This window comes from Budorcas taxicolor, chromosome X, assembly GCF_023091745.1.
Source record: "Budorcas taxicolor isolate Tak-1 chromosome X, Takin1.1, whole genome shotgun sequence".
Taxonomy (NCBI): Eukaryota; Metazoa; Chordata; class Mammalia; order Artiodactyla; family Bovidae; genus Budorcas; species Budorcas taxicolor.
The window spans coordinates 65,966,575-65,984,182 of NC_068935.1; the positions used below are offsets into that span (position 1 = coordinate 65,966,575).

Sequence of the window (17,608 nt, forward strand, 5' to 3'; positions counted from 1 at the left end):
TAAACTTGAGTCATTTCAAAAGGCGTGTAACTGGTAAGGCACACAAGATGTATTTTTTAAATGGCATCTTTAAGGCACATTCTTATCATGGAAAAGAACATACAGTTTTTCACAGTGAACATCACTCCTTTAATGTTTTGACACAAGTTGGTGTCCCAAAGCTACTATAATAACTGCTGAGGAGTATGTTAAATCAAGGTTGAATTTGTGACAGCACTCCTGGGCAGGGCTATAAAGGTACAAGGTAGGTGACACAAAATGCCAAAAGTAAATTAAGACTCTACTAAGCTGAAAATTCATATGCATGTACAAATATACTTTTCTGCACTTTACCAAAAGAGAAGAGCAGAAAATACTGTTTTTGAGGCATAAATCTAACCTTTTCAGCAGTATAGTTAGTACATCTATCTTTTGAATCAATAAATGGATAATTTAACATTTTTCCAAGACTACAGGTGGAAATTTCATTCCCACTAGTAGCAAGGATCTTATAGGAAAAAATGGCTTCTTTGAGCCTTTAATCTAATTTTTCAGCATAGCAGCAAGGCCGTGACCCATACATTTACAGTTGTTTGCCACATTCTTTGTTTTTAATCCTCAGAGTCTAATGGTAATCCAGGATAATCATATTTAGTCAATGATAAGAAACAGAAACAGGAAGTCACATCTCTCATCCATTTTTTGTTGTGTTAGTTTAATAGGAACCCAGAATAGTTCAGTATCTACATTTATGGCTTAAAATGGCCAGGTCGTTTTTGCTTTGATGTTCCAGTTTTTCCCAAGCAGAAATTACCAACAAGTTATCAGCCAGATAACTTTATTTATCAGTGAACTTTAATGTTTTTTAACCAAAATGAAAGGCCTTAAATAAGGACTTATTATACAAGTGCTAATGTGATCTAAGCTGTAAGCTAGAAATTATAATTAAAGGATAATTTTATCATGAGTTAATTTGCTTCCCAAGAAGATAGACTTGAGTACAGTGTTACCACAGAAGAAAACAATAATGCTAGTTTGGGTGCTAATTATTACATGCTATTAATTATAAGTAAGCTTATATTTGTTATATAGCTTTTAACCTCAAATAAGTTTTAGGAGAAATATTATAATGCCTATGTTAAAGGGCATCAATAATAACTTTTAAAAATAGCCAGTTTATTCAGATAAACTGTGTTCTAATTCTAGTATATTACACTGTGTTCATCCCAAATGCTAAGTGATGATTCCTGTCTTCCAAATTGTCTATAAAACCCTCAGAATATCACCTAAGTTTTGCCCATGTAGGAACATAAGCACTTGGAGATTTCCATTTTCCTTTTTTTAAGTAAAATGCTTCATTTTACTATTTGTCAAGTTTGCATCTGCTGTTCTTATTTGTAAATGTATAGATGTTGAATAACATAGACCTGTCTCCATTGTGTTCATTTGAAGCTATGATTTGAAGACATTAAAAATAAGAAGTAATCTTTGTTTGATACTCACAAGTTAAAGTTGTATGCAGGAGCATACCAAGACATTCCTGATTATGTAATTCTTTCTGTGACTTGCTAGTTTTGTGGTCTGTGTTCTATTTTTTTTTTCTGAACCTCACATAGATACTTCTTTTCTTATATGAGGAATGTTTCATTAACCCACGCATACTGATAAATAGACTGGTCTGTAGTCCCTACTGGTCTATACTCCCAAGGCAGTGATAGCTCACTCCTCTTTCAGGTGTCCCCATTGCCTTTGAGCTGCCACTGCCTTGGGAACAAGAATAGTTAAATAGTGCTGTACTCTGTATTATATTTCAGGTATGAAATGGGATAAATTGGCTGATGCTGGACTGGTAGTATAACCACCATTAGAATTTTGTTTATATGGAGAGATCAGCAAATTGCTTATGACTTTTGGTACATAATTTGTAAGTTGAAGATGAACTTTCTTGGTTGTAAGAACTGTCAGGTTGCTCACATATTGCAGTAGCATTTACTTTCTCAAGCTATTGAGGGAGAGGGCAATTTTAGGTGTCATATTTCCTGAAGCTTCCATTTACTGTGCATTTTCTATATGCCAAGCACTGTCTTAAGCATCTTATATATATATTATCTTATTTAGTCCTCAAACAACCCTATGAGGTAAGTATCTGTTGCATCCCCATTTTACAGATGAGGAAATTAAAGCCCAAAGAAGCTAAATAACTTGGCCGAAGATGACATAGCTGGTAATTTTGACCCAAGATTTAACCTCAGGTCTGTTGGACCACACTGCTAGTACACATGTGTAGTGTACAGTACTTTCATCTTGTTAATGTAGATGCATCCTAAATACATTAAACTGCTAGATGGGTCTGCTATTCCCATCTCTCTCAGAATTTTCCACAGTTTATTGTGATGCACAGTCAAAATATTTCTGTTTTTAGACTTCCTTGTAGCTCAAATGGTAAAGAATCTGCCTACAATACAGGAGACCAAGGTTTGATCACTGGGTCTGGAAGATATTCTGGGGAAGGGAATGGCAATCCACTCCAGTATTCTTACCTGGAAAATCCCATAGACATAGAATCCTGGTGAGCTACAGTCCATGGGGTCACAAAGAGTTGGACATGACTTAGAGACTAACAGACACAATGTTAAGTAAACATTCAGTTCAGTTCAGTTCAGTCACTCAGTCGTGTCTGACTCTTTGCAACCCCATGAGTCCCAGCACGCCAGGCCTCCCTGTCCATCACCAACTCCCGGAGTTCACTCAGACTCACATCCATCGAGTCCGTGATGCCATCCAGCCATCTCATCCTCTGTTGTCCCTTTCTCCTCCTGCCCAAAATCCATCCCAGCATCAGAATCTTTTCCAATAAGTCAACTCTTTGCATGAGGTGGCCAAAGTACTGGAGTTTCAGCTTTAGCATCATTCCTTCCAAAGAAATCCCAGGGCTGATCTCCTTCAGAATGGACTGGTTGGATCTCCTTGCAGTCCAAGGGACTCTCAAGAATCTTCTCCAACACCACAGTTGAAAAGCGTCAATTCTTCGGCGCTCAGCTTTCTTCACAGTCCAAATCTCACATCCATACGTGACTACTGGAAAAACCATAGCCTTGACTAGACGGACCTTAGTCAGCAAAGTAATGTCTCTGCTTTTCAATATGCTATCTAGGTTGGTCATAACTTTCCTTCCAAGGAGTAAGCGCCTTTTAATTTCATGGCTGCAGTCACCATCTGCAGTGATTTTGGAGCCCAAAAAAATAAAGTCTGACACTGTTTCCACTGTTTCCCCGTCTATTTTCAATGAAGTGATGGGACCGGATGCCATGATCTTCGTTTTCTGAATGTTGAGCTTTAAGCCAACTTTTTTGCTCTCCTCTTTCACTTTCATCAAGAGGCTTTTTAGCTCCTCTTCACTTTCTGCCATAAGGATGGTGTCGTCTGCATATCTGAGGTTATTGATATTTCTCCCGGCAATCTTGATTCCAGCTTGTGTATCTTCCAGTCCAGCATTTCTCATGATGTACTCTGCATATAAGTTAAATAAGCAGGGTGACAATATACAGCCTTGACATACTCCTTTTCCTATTTGGAACTGGTCTGTTGTTCCATGTCCAGTTCTAACTGTTGCTTCCTGACCTGCATATAGGTTTCTCAAGAGGCAGGTCAGGTGGTCTGATATTCCCATCTCTCTCAGAATTTTCCACAGTTTATTGTGATGCACAGTCAAAGGCATTAGCGTAGTCAATTGAGCAGAAATAGATGTTTTTCTGGAACTCTCTTGCTTTTTCCATGATCCAGCAGATGTTGGCAATTTGATCTCTGGTTCCTCTGCCTTTTCTAAAACCAGCTTGAACATCTGGAAGTTCACGGTTCACATATTTTTGAAGCCTGGCTTGGAGAATTTTGAGCATTACTTTACTAGCGTGCGAGATGAGTGCAATTGTGCAGTAGTTTGAGCATTCTTTGGCATTGCCTTTCTTTGGGATTGGAATGAAAACTGACCTTTTCCAGTCCTGTGGCCACTGCTGAGTTTTCCCAATTTGCTGGCATATTCAGTGCAGCACTTTCACAGCATCCTCTTTCAGGATTTGAAACAGCTCCACTGGAATTCCATCACCTCCACTAGCTTTGTTTGTAGTGATGCTTTCTATGGCCCACTTGACTACTCATTCCAGGATGTCTGGCTCTAGGTGAGTGGTCACACCATCGTGATTATCTGGGTTGTGAAGATCTTTTTTGTACAGTTCTTCCATGTATTCTTGCCACCTCTTCTTAATATCTTCTGCTTCTGTTAGGTCCATACCATTTCTGTCCTTTATCGAGCCCATCTTTCCATGAAATGTTCCCTTGGTATCTCTCATTTTCTTGAAGAGATCTCTAGACTTTCCCATTCTGTTGTTTTCCTCTATTTCTTTGCATTGATCACTGAAGAAGGCTTTCTTATCTCTTCTTTCTATTCTTTGGCACTCTGAATTCAGATGCTTATATCTTTCCTTTTCTCCTTTGCTTTTCACTTCTCTTCTTTTCACAGCTATTTGTAAGGCCTCCCCAGACAGCCATTTTGCTTTTTTGCATTTCTTTTCCATGGGGATGGTCTTGATCCCTGTCTCCTGTACAATGTCATGAACCTCATTCCATAGTTCATCAGGCACTCTATCAGATCTAGGCCCTTAAATCTATTTCTCACTTCCACTGTATAATCATAAGGGATTTGATTTAGGTCATACCTAAATGCTCTAGTGGTTTTCCCTGCTTTCTTCAATTTGAGTCTGAATTTGGCAATAAGGACTTCATGATCTGAGCCACAGTCAGCTCCTGGTCTTGTTCTTGCTGACTGTATAGAGCTTCTCCATCTTTGGCTGCAAAGAATATAATCAGTCTGATTTTGGTGTTGACCATCTGGTGATGTCCATGTGTAGAGTCTTCTCTTGTGTTGTTGGAAGAGGGTGTTTGCTATGACCAGTGCATTTTCTTGGCAAAACTCTATTAGTCTTTGCCCTGCTTCATTCCCCATTCCAACGGCTAATTTGCCTGTTACTCCAGGTGTTTCTTGACTTCCTACTTTTGCATTCCAGTCCCCTATAATGAAAAGGGTTTCTTTTTTGGGTGTAGTTCTACAAGGTCTTGTAGGTCTTCATAGAACCGTTCAACTTCAGCTTCTTCAGCATTACTGGTTGGGGCATAGACTTGGATACGGTGATATTGAATGGTTTGCCTTGGAAACGAACAGAGATCATTCTGTCGTTTTTGAGATTGCAACCAAGTACTGCATTTTGGACTCTTTTGCTGACCATGATGGCTACTCCATTTCTTCTCAGGGATTCCTGCCCACAGTAGTAGATATATTGGTCATCTGAGTTAAATTCACCCATTCCAGTCCATTTTAGTTTGCTGATTCCTAGAATGTCAATGTTCACTCTTGCCATCTCTTGTTTGACCACTTCCAATTTGCCTTGATTCATGGACCTGACATTCCAGGTTCCTGTGCAATATTGCTCTTTACAGCATCGGACTTGTTTCTATCACCTCAGCTTTTTTTCTCTGTACTTCCCAGTATAAGGAAACTTAGTCACAATATAATTAGCCCTTTTAAATTGTTTTAACTACATGAAAGCCTGTACCCTTTAAGCTTACTTCTGGTTTTAAAAGGACGAAGATTAAAAGTTGACAAGTACTCTGAACCAACCTCTTTATATAACTCTCAGAACTGTGGCTTAGTTGGCAAATGAAATGAAACACACCAAGAAGCTTCCAGAAAGACCTTCCAGAAAGTGATGGTGCTAAAATGTTCCAGCAGTTGGAAAGAGAGGAGAGACTTGGGAAAGGCCAGAGTCTGGCTTTGGGAAATTGGCAACAGCAGGGGCCAGTGGCAGATGGGCTAAAGGGGGATTTCCACATCAGGTAGAGTACAAATAAGGGCAGGACAGCAAAACCTGCAGTTGGTTGGCAGTCTTAGGACACACGTTGTTTATGACAGGAATATACAGAAACAGATTGAGAGGGATCCAGCCACGGATATTGGGGTTCGGGGGAATCTATCCTGTAGAGAGGTGGCAAAAGAGAGACAAGGTGTAAGATACAGAGGAACTGGAGTAGAAGTAAAAGAAAGAGTAATAATAATTATAGTATTTATATTCAATATTTGCACAATATACAGTTTCTAAAATTCTTCCATTTATATATATCCTTTGACTGCAAGGAGATCAACCCTGGGATTTCTTTGGAAGGAATGATGCTAAAGCTGAAACTCCAGTACTTTGGCCACCTCATGTGAAGAGTTGACTCATTGGAAAAGAGTCTGATGCTGGGAGGGATTGGGGGCAGGAGGAGAAGGGGACAACCGAGGATGAGATGGCTGGATGGCATCACGGACTCAATGGATTGAGTCTGCGTGAACTCCGGGAGATGGTGATGGACAGGGAGGCCTGGCGTGCTGGGATTCATGGGGTCGCAAAGAGTCGGACACTACTGAGTGACTGAACTGAACTAAACTTACATGTATAGCTACGTGTGTGTGTGTGTGTGTGTGTGTAAACTGTATTGTAGAGATGTTGGATATAAATATTATACATTACATATATGTACATACATATGCATATATCATATATATATAGAGAGAGAGAGAGATTCTATTCCATGCCTGGCACTAAGGATTCAGAGTTAACTAAAACCTAGTCATCATTCCTGGGTGAATCACTGTCTAGTAAAGGAGAAAATACTTTGGCCACCTCATGTGAAGAGTTGACTCACTGGAAAAGACTGATGCTGGGAGGGATTGGGGGCAGGAGGAGAAAGGGATGACAGGATGAGATGGCTGGACTCAATGGACATGAGTTTGGGTTAACTCTGGGAGCTGGTGACGGACAGGGAGGTCTGGTATGCTGCAATTCATGGGGTCACAAAGAGTCAGACACGACCGAGCAGCTGAACTGAACTGAACTGAAAGGAGAAAACAGAAACAAATGACATTGCAGTGTGGTATATGCAAAAAAAATATTGGGACTTCTCTGATGGTCCAGTGGTTAAGACTGGATTTCCAGTGCAGGGAGTGCAGGTTCAATCCCTGGTTCGAGAACCATCCTACATGTGGTATGGTGAGGCCATAAACAAATAAAAGAATAGATTTAAAAAATAAGAAGAATGATATTGAAAGTATAAAGGTAATATAGAGGAGCCACAAGTTCTATCTGGGAGTCAGAGAACCTTACACAGAAAGATATAAAAGATGAGTAGCAATTCTTCATCCAAATGGAAGACAATCAGATTGAAACATTCCATACATTATCGCATTTGCACCAGCCTAGGCTGTAAACATCATAGTTGAAGAAGTGAGTCAGTCAGTTCAGTCACTCTGTTGTGTCCGACTCTTTCTGACCCCATGGACTACAACACACCAGGGCTCCCTGTCCATCACCAACTCCCAGAGTTTATTCAAACTCATGTCCATTGAGTCGGTGATGCCATCCAGCCATCTCATCCTCTGTCATCCCCTTCTCCTCCCGCCTTCAATCTTTCCCAGCATCAGGGTCTTTTCCAGTGAGTCCGTTCTTTGTATCAGGTGACCAAAGTATTGGAGCTTCTTCAGCATCAGTCCTACAAGTGAATATTCAAGACTGCTTTCCTCTAGGATGGACTGGTTGGATCCCCTTGCAGTCCAAGGGACCCTCAAGAATCCTTTCCCACACCACAACTCAAAAGCATCAATTCTTTGGCACTCAGCTTTCTTTATAGTCCCAATTCTCACATCCATACATGACTACTGGAAAAACCATAGCTTTGACTAGATGGACTGTTATTGACAAAGTAGTTTCTCTGCTTTTTAATATGATGTCTGGGTTGGTCATACCCTTTCTTCCAAGAAGTAAGCATCTTTTAATTTCATGGCTGTAGTCACTATCTGCAGTGATTTTGGAGCCCAAAAAGTGAAGTTTGTCACTCTTTCCACTGTTCCCCATCTATTTGCCATGAATTGATGGGACCAGATGCCATGATATTAGTTTTCTGAATATTGAGTTTTAAGCCAACTTTTTCACTCTCTTCTTTCACTTTCATCAAGAAACTCTTTAGTTCTTCTTCACTTTCTGCCATAAGGGTGGTGTCATCTGCATATCTGAGGTTATTGATATTTCTCCCAATAATCTTGATTCCATATTGTGCTTCCTCTAGCCCAGTGTTTCTCATGATGTACTCTGCATATAAGTTAAATAAGCAGGGTGACAATATACAGCCTTGACGTACTCCTTTTCCTATTTGGAACCAGTCTGTTGTTCCATGTCCGGTTCTAACTGTTGCTTCCCAACCTGCATAGAGATTTCTCAAGAGGCAGGTCAGGTGGTCTGGTATTTCCATCCCTTGAAGAATTTTCCACAGTTTATTGTGATCTACAAAGTCAAAGGCTTTGGCATAGTCAATAAAGCAGAAATAGATGTTTTTTCTGGAACTCTTGCTTTTTCCATGATCCAACGGTTGTTGGCAATTTCATCTCTGGTTCCTCTGCCTATTCTAAAACCGGCTTGAACACCTGGAAGTTCATGGTGCACGTATTGCTGAAGCCTGTCTTGGAGAATTTTGAGCATTACTTTACTAGCATGTGAGATGAGTGCAATTGTTCAGTAGTTTGTGCATTCTTTGGCATTGCCTTTCTTTGGGATTGGAGTGAAACCTGACCTTTTCTAGTCCTGTGGCCACTGCTGAGTTTTCCAAATTTGCTGGCATATTGAGTGTAGCACTTTCACAGCATCATCTTTCAGGATTTGAAATAGCTCCACTGGAATTCCATCACCTCCACTAGCTTTGTTCCTAGTGATGCTTCCTAAGGCCCACTTGACTTCTCATTCCAGGATGTCTGGCTCTAGGTGAGTGATCACACCATTGTGATTGTCTGGGTCGTGAAGATCTGTTTTGTACAGTTCTTCTGTGTATTCCTGCCACCTCTTCTTAATATCTTCTGCTTCTGTTAGGTCCATACCATTTCTGTCCTTTATCAAGCCCATCTTTCCATACAATGTTCCCTTGGTATCTCTAACTTTCTTGACGAGATCTCTCATCTTTCCCATTCTGTTGTTTCCCTCTATTTCTTCGCATTGATCGCTGAAGAAGGCTTTCTTATCTCTCCTTGCTATTCTCTGGAACTCTGCATTCAGATGCTTATATTTTTCCTTTTCTCCTTTGCTTTTCGCTTCTCTTCTTTTCACAGCTATTTTAAGGCCTCCTCAAACAGCCATTTTGCTTTTTTGCATTTCTTTTCCATGGGGATGGTCTTGATCCCTGTCTCCTGTACCATATCACGAACCTCCGTCCATAGTTAATCAGGCACTCTATCTATCTGATCTAGCCCCTTAAATCTATTTCTCACTTCCACTGTATAATCATAAGGGATTTGATTTAGGTCTAGAAGAGTTTTAAGCCAGAACACGATTGCTTAGCAGGTAAAGAATCTGTCTGCAATGCAGGAGACAAAGGAGACATGAGTTCCATACCTGGGTTTGGAAGATCCCTTGGAGGAGGGCATGGTAACCATTTCCAGTGTTCTTGTCTGGAAGTTCCCATGTCAGAGAAGCCTGGCGGGTCACAGTCCATGGGGTTGCAAAGAGTCGGAGACTACTGAGTAACTAAGCACAAGGCATAAACAGAATTTCATTTTCCATTGACCCCTCTGAGGGCAGCATAAAGAATGATTACACAGGAAAATCCTAGAGGCAAATTGACTAGTCCAGTTCTGAGACGTTGCAGTTGTTCCAGGGAAAGATGGTGCATGTCCGAGCTGTGTCTCTAGGCGTCTGTGTCTCTAAGAACAGATGGAGTCAAGAACTAAGAGATAAAATCAATAGGATGTGGTGATTGCATCCAGAGAGTGAAGGGGAAGAAGAACTTTTTCAGGTAGACTAGGTAGAGATAAAAGACAAAATGACCATTAACTAAAGTGTGAGTTAGAGGCTCTGTCTGACACCAGTCCTCCTGTTTCTAGAGACTAAATGTCTCCTTCAAAGATGTATATAGTGTGATCCCTGGGTGGAAGCAAGCAAAGCAGGCATTTCAAATATTTAATTTGAAAATAACCATAGTTAAATGGCAGGTCCAAAAATATGCCCTTGAATTTTACTTATGAAGGAAAGAAACTGTTCTATTTACTGGATGCAGGAGTATGCAATTATAGATGGCCATCTAGCAAATAGTTTTGATTTTGCAACCCATATAATGTATTTTGCAGCTGCTTGACTCCACCATTGCAATGCAAAAGCAGCTATAGATAGATAAATGAGAGTGACTGTTCCAATAAAGCTTTATTTATGAAAACAGACAACAGGCTGGATCTGGCCTGTGGGCCGTAGTTGTCAATTCCTGGCCTAATGGATGACCTTGTGTGTACATTAGGACAGAGGGTTGAAGTGGTATAGACAGACATTGTAAACTTTAAAGCAAAACATGCATATATCTTAAAACCCTTTAATGACTTTCTTTTACCAGTAGGGTAGCATGCAAGCTACCTAACTTGGCAGGGACCCCTATCTAACAAAGAAGTATATTCATCTAAATAAAACTAGGAATATGTTTAGAATAGAATAACAATGCTAGTTGCCATATTTACTTTCTTGTATGTGTGTATGTGTTTGTTGTTTTTAATTAAGATCACGTTTACTTTCTTATTCTCTTAACCTGCTAGACTAAGCTCAGCTTAAATCTTGACATTTCAATTTCTGTTATTATTGATAACAGTGATAACAGTTACCATATAAAGAAGCTTACTCTCTTCTATGCTGTAGACAAAGAGAGCAAGGCTCAGATGCTAATTAAACATTCCCTAGATCACGTCACTACTGCATTTGGCATGGTTTTCTATTCAGAGTCCATAGTCTTGGATTATGTAATACTCCTCAAAGCAGAGGGAAGAAAACTAGAAAAGCAAATAGTTGAACAATGAACAATGTTCTTGATTTGAACAGTTGTTAAAATTGGTATATGCTAAATTCGACTACAGATATCACAGATAAGCTCTATTAAGAAATTATATAAAGAATATTAAAAGAAATTTTATTTCTGTTGACACGTAGAATAAATGACCTTAAAGTCTTGACTAGGCACCTGATCAAGTACTCATATACTTGAAGGGTGTGTCTGAATGAATGTATTTGAGTTCTGAAAGCAGATTTTAGAAGGTTATGTATGCTGTATAAAGTTCTGTAACTTAATGATTATAAGGATGATACTTCATTTTTTAAATTGTTCCAGAAAGGTTCATATATTTTATGTTAGTGTTCAAAAACTATTGTGCCCTTTCTTCCCTGGCCAGGCTGAAGCACTTTTCCAACAAATCTGCCCCAACGAAGACTTCTGTCCTCCCCCACCGAATCCTGAAGACATTATCCTTGATGGAGACAATTTACAACCAGAGGCTTCAGAATCCAGTGCCTTACCAGAGGCCAACTCAGAGACTCCCAAAGAAAGCTCAAATCTGAAAAACCCAGAGGAGTCCTCTAAATAATGAGTATATGCCAAACTGGATACCACACTGTGGAAAATCCTCCTAGCCTGAGAGTCTTCTTGATGGAAGAACTGTTTGAAAAATGTTACAAAACAGCAGCCAGTTAACATGCAGAATTACCAAGAAAAACAATAAAAGATATCCAAAAGGGGATTTTCCTTAAAGAGGACATTCTAAGACCACAAAACACGTTGTAAAGCACATTGACTTGCCTGCTTTAAGATACCAAACCTGTGGAATTAGCAGATAAAAATTATAAAGTGGATTGATTCCCAGAAATACAGCTATGTTTATGAAAGTGATCCTATGCCTTGTTAGTAATTCTGTGGTATTAGGACAGCTTTTGCCTGCCACTTTGCTTGAAAGCCACATATTTTGAATTGGCTCAAAAATTTCCTTTGATTATTTGAGTTATATTTTCTTTATGGGTGTGAGCATTGTGACACAAATGATGAAAGTATATGAGTTTATGTAGCTGAAAAAAATTAAAGTGTTGTAATCTAAGCAGGAGCCTATCTTTGAAATAGAGGTTTGTTTTGTTCTCTATCTTGAAGAGAATTGAAGATACTATATTAAAGTAGACACTTTTACAAGCAAGGCATGAGTCCCTTACTGTTTTTTTTTTTTTAATGTTAATAGTATTTGTATTTGAGTCCTGAACATTCTACGAAAGCTCAGTACTGGAAAAATGAAAGGAAAGATTTGAATAGGCTTCTTTGGTGTTTGGAAATTCTAGAGTACCTAGAGCACTAACCTGATTGTCTATGGACCTAATTTTGTCCTAGCTATACTGATATTAGGCAAATATGATGATGATATTTGCAAATTGCCTAATATGATATTAGGGAAAATGTTTACTTTCTGCACCTCAGTTTCTCTGCATGTCTACTGTATAAGAATTATTTTGAAGATATATGAAGTGCTATCCTTAGAATGATTTTTCTGGAATAAAAGTTCTTTCAGAATTTTCTCATTCACTTGGGGGTGAATATCAGATCTCGTGCAGCAAATAATTGCTTGCTGTCACTTCCCCCAACACAATAAATCATAGTGTTTTTATTGCATTAAGCTTTTAAAATAAAAATCTATTTCTTAAATTAGTATTTAATAGTCTTATAGAAGAGTAAACATAGTAACATATAGAATTGTGATTTTAAATCTTAATAAGGAAAACATTCTATAAACTCTTCATATTCCTTTTCTAGTAATTAGACCTGAAACCACCAATGACTCTAAACAGAATATGACAATTGATAAACCCTAATATGCACTTAACATAAAAATATAAGGGCTGTGAATAGACAGCAAATCTAGGTACAGTGAGTGCCTGTATTAAAATCTTTCCAAATGCTGAGCTCTGATGGTTTATCTTCTTTGAGCAATAGTTTGGACTTAACAACTTATTTGAATAAATAAATTCATTGAAAGTGTATTGTCATGCTGTCTGGCCGGTATTGCTGATCAGAGAGCCATGGCTACAGTAGAAAGCACATAGTTCTTACATTCTTCAGCTGTAGCAGGGCTTTGACCTCTCCAGATTTCAGCCAGCTCTTTACAGTCACAGACTCATGAGAAATGGAAAGAATGTAGCTCTTGCCTCACCTTTTAACCCCCCAGCAGGGTTTAAATTCAGCAGATATAGCTGAATCCAGAGGAAAACCTTCCAAGCCTCTCAGGCTACTCCTAACCTCTCTCCCCATTGCACAGCCTTTCCCCTATCTCTTTAATCCCCTCTATCCTTCTCTTCACTTTTTATAATGTTATACAAATCAGGGACAATAGAATTACATTATAACCTACTTTGTTATATGGATTCAGATATGTCTTAAATTATGTTTCCTAAAACCCAACTATGGTATGCACTAAATGCAAAATAGACACCTATAAGCACTGGGTATTGGTCCTGCCCTGCAGTACCAGGAATATAAAAGGTTCCACTATATGAGAGCATTGAGTTTGGATACAAATGCAGTAAGCTGCACCAATTAAAATATTGTACTTTGTTATAGTCTTAGAGTTAAGGCTTCTTGATACATCATGCACACTTACGTAAACAGCCAATCAGGGTAGACCCAGAATAACTAGAAAAATTCTGATAGCTTTACTACAGTTCTCTGAACAATGAAGGAGATATTTTGTAGTCTCATGGCCCAATCTATACTGTACCCTATTTCATCCATTAGCCAGTATCAGAATTTCTCTTCTGGATTATTTATTAATACTGTTGAAATGTTTAAAAGCTCCTGAATATCATTAGTGATGATTAAGATAATACACAGCTGTTTAAAACTTTGTGTTAGAAAACTTTAGATACTTCCTCTTGCCTCAGAATGTAATAGAAATTATTCTAAGAACATTCTTTTCAGCTGTCTTACTGCAAATGCTTGTTTTCAGAGCTTTAAAGAAAAGTCTTTCGGTTTTATTGTAAAACCGTAAGCATGAAGTCATATGAATAAAATTTAGATGTTTGTACATGATGCAGAAATTTCATTAGCTAATTTTAAATTTTGAAAATTGCTGTTATCAAAGAATTGTTATTCCTGTGTTTAAAATGTATTATGCATGCTTCTTATTAGCCAAAGTGATAATACCATTCAGTTTAGTCATCAATATGGAAACAGATTACTAACCCTATGTTGCTACTGTATTTTTGTCTAGTTGGTATGCCTGCCCAGAAAAACATACATATATATATATATATATATATAAAATAAACATATATTTTTCTACAGGAAAACTGAGTTATAATTTTCCCATCTACTATTATACTTAGCTGCTTATAGAAAAATGGTCATGTTAATGATTAACTTCTGAAATAGTAATTTCTGAGATTGGCAGCCCTCTGCCCAAAATAATGGGCATGCTAATGATTAACTTCTGTCACAGGTATAGTTCTGGAGAAAGCAAAGTATGTCTAAAGTCCTAAAAACCTCAAAAAAAATTTTTGTTGAAATTTTATCACTAAATAGTAATGATCCTTTAAAGCAATTTTCTTACAGATAAGTATTTACTGCCATTAGGATAATTTCTCTCAACTCTTGACTGATTTTCTTAAGTGCATTTCAGAAAGCATGAATATATGGTTATTCATAATTTGCACACTGTAACAGTAAGTTTTCAGAGAAAATAGTCTGTTTTAATGCCTTTCAGGTGTGGTATCCTATTTTTTAATATTAAAATTTTGTATATATGCCAAGAAATGAAAGAGTGTCTTGAAACTGATTTATTTGTTGATATTGGTCTATTATTTAACCTCTCAGTTAATTTTCCAGCTATATATTTGATTTTATTTCTAGGCATCTGCCGACTGTGTCAGGCTTTTGAAAAAGGCAATCAAATGATACATGGGTATGATTTACTTAGCAAACTGTTCTAGATGCCAGCATCAAGCTTCATTCTGTTTGAAATCAGTGTTCTGAGGCATGGGGTATGGCATTACAATACACTACCTGCAAACTGTTTTCCCATCTCACTTAGTGTATGAGACTCTGACATGTTTTTCTTATTTACTTCATGAATGAGAATCTGAAATGTTTTTCTTTGTGGTGGTTGAGTCCCCAGTAGCTTACAACAGATAAGAGACTGTTGATGTTCTTTTCATGCAGAAATCACTCACTGAACTGATTTGTTCTTGAATCAAATAATTATAGCAGAGTGACATTTTCTGTGAATTCCAGGTAGTTTCTAAATCTTCTCAGACAGGATGTATTCAAAAGATAACATCAGTATTTCTAAACTGGCAATTTATCTGTGTTATTAATAAATCAAGTTTAAAAAAGATAAGGTTAATTGAATTTTTTAAACAAGTAGCTAGATTATCCTTCAAGCACATTGAAGCTCAGAGTATTCATACTTTTTTAAACAAGTGCTTTGATATGTTTGAATTCTTTAATGATGGCTTTTTAAAAATGCAAGAGGTTTAACCCTTAACATCCTAGGTCACACTTTGAAAACCACTTTTTTTTTTCCTATTATAGTTTAGCTATGGGGCTACAATGAGATGCCCTTCCCATACAAGTTGCCACGTCTGCTCTTTGTCATGATGATGACTCTTAGGACCATTTGACAGATAATCAATAGAACTTGGATTCTAGTAGACTGGAGGGTCTTATCGCCTATCACTACAGGGCAATTTATGTTGCTAACACCTATTAATGTTAATAGGACTTGCATGTGTAAGTCCTCTTCCTGTCAGTGAGACAGTTGACCCCTGAAAGAAATATTCTTTAAAGATGGACAGTTTTACTCTAGAAACATTAGTGAATTGTCCTATTCAAATTGTTCATGTGTGGAAAAAATAGTATTTCAGCAGAGGATTTGTAGAGCTTGAAAAGATGACATACTAGCTCATAGTTTCTATTCACAGTCTAATATATATTAGACACTATTACTCTTCATCTTATCAACATAGCATTTTTCTCTTATTTTCACTTACTTTTATTTTGTAATTGAAGTATAGTTGACATTCAGCACTATGTTAGCTCCAGGTATGCAACATGTGATTCGATATTTCTATACAATACAAAATGATTACCGTAGTAAGTCTAGTTATCAACTGTCACCATACAAAGTTATTACAATATTGACTATATTCCCCATGCTATACATCACATCCCCATGATTCATTTTTTAACTGGAAATTGTACCTCTTAATCTCCCTCACCGATTTCATTCATCCTCCCCACACTCCTCCTCTCTGGCAATCTATTTTTTTCTCTATCTACAAACCTATTTGTTATGTTCATTTGATTTGTGTTTTAGATTCCACATATAAGTGAAATAGTATTTGTATTTCCCACCTCCCTTATTTCATTGAGTGTCATGCACTGTAGGTGCAATCCCTTTCAAACCACCAGTAGCATTTTTCACAGAACTAGAACAAATAATATAAAAATTTGTATGGAAACACAAAAGACCCCAAAAAGTCAAGACAGTCTTGAGAAAGAAAAACAAAGCTAGAAGTATCACACACCCTGGTTTCAAACTATATTACAAAACTACTGTAATCAAAACAACACAGTGGCACAAAAACATAGATGAATGAAACAGAATAGAGAGCCCAGAAATAAGTCCACACTTACATGGTCAATTAATCTATGACAAAGGAGGCAAGAATATGCAATGGGGGAAAGAGATCCTCTAATAAATAATATTGGAAGATTGGGCAGCATTCTCACACTATGTACAAAAATAAGCTACAACTGGATTAAGGACTTAAATGTAAGACCTAAAAATATAAAACCCTTAGAAGACAACATAGGTAAAACAAACTTTGACATCGGTCTTAGCAATATTTCTTTGGATCTGTCTCAAGCAAGAAAAACAAAAGCAAACAAATGAGCTATCAAACAAAAAAGTTGCACATCTAAGGAAACTATTGACAAAAGGAAAAGACAACCTATGGAATGGGAGAAAATATGTGCAAATAATATGACCAAGAGGTCAATATTCAAAATACATATATAGACCATAAAACGTTAAGTATCAAAACTCAATTTATAAGTGGGCAGAAGTTCTGAATTGATGTTTTTCCAAGAAGGATATGCAAATGGCCAACAGGCACGCGCACACACACACAAATGCTCAACATCACCAATCAGAGAAATGCAAATCAAAACAACAGATTATCACCTCACACCAGCCAAAATGACTATCATCAAAAAGTCTACTAATAACAAATGATAAGAATGTGAAGAAAAGAGAATTCTAGTACATTGTTAGTAGGATTGTAAATTGGTGCAGCCATTATGGAAAACAATATAGAGGTTCCTCAAAAAAGCAAAATAGAAGGATCATATGATCCAGCAATTTCACTACAAGGTATTAACATATATCCAAAGCAAATGAAAATGCTAGTTCAAAAATATGCATGCATCACAATGTTCATAGCAGAACTATTTATTTCAATACAGTAGCCAAGACATGGAAGCAACCTAAGTGTCCATCAACAGATGAATGGATAAAGAAGATGTGATTATATATGTAGATATACATACACAATGTAATATTACTGAGTCATAAAAATGAATGAAATTCTGCCATTTGCAACAATATGGTTGGACCTAGAGGGTATTATGCTTAGTGAAATAAGACAAAGAAAGAAAGGAATGTGGGGCTTCTCTGGTGGTCCAGTGGTTAAGAATCCGCCTGCTAATGCAGGGG

The 17,608-nt window shown here is 37.6% G+C and overlaps 1 protein-coding gene across 1 annotated transcript in view; it reads left to right on the forward strand.

Moving 5' to 3' along the window:
* The window catches only part of CHM (CHM Rab escort protein), a 237,326-nt gene extending 225,832 nt beyond the window's left edge, over positions 1-11,494 (forward strand). Inside the window, exon 15 of the mRNA XM_052662673.1 lies at positions 11,255-11,494. Coding sequence (XP_052518633.1) covers positions 11,255-11,446 — 192 coding nt within the window. The 3' untranslated portion in view covers positions 11,447-11,494. The remainder of the gene's footprint in view (positions 1-11,254) is intronic.
* Positions 11,495-17,608: the final 6,114 nt, after the last annotated feature.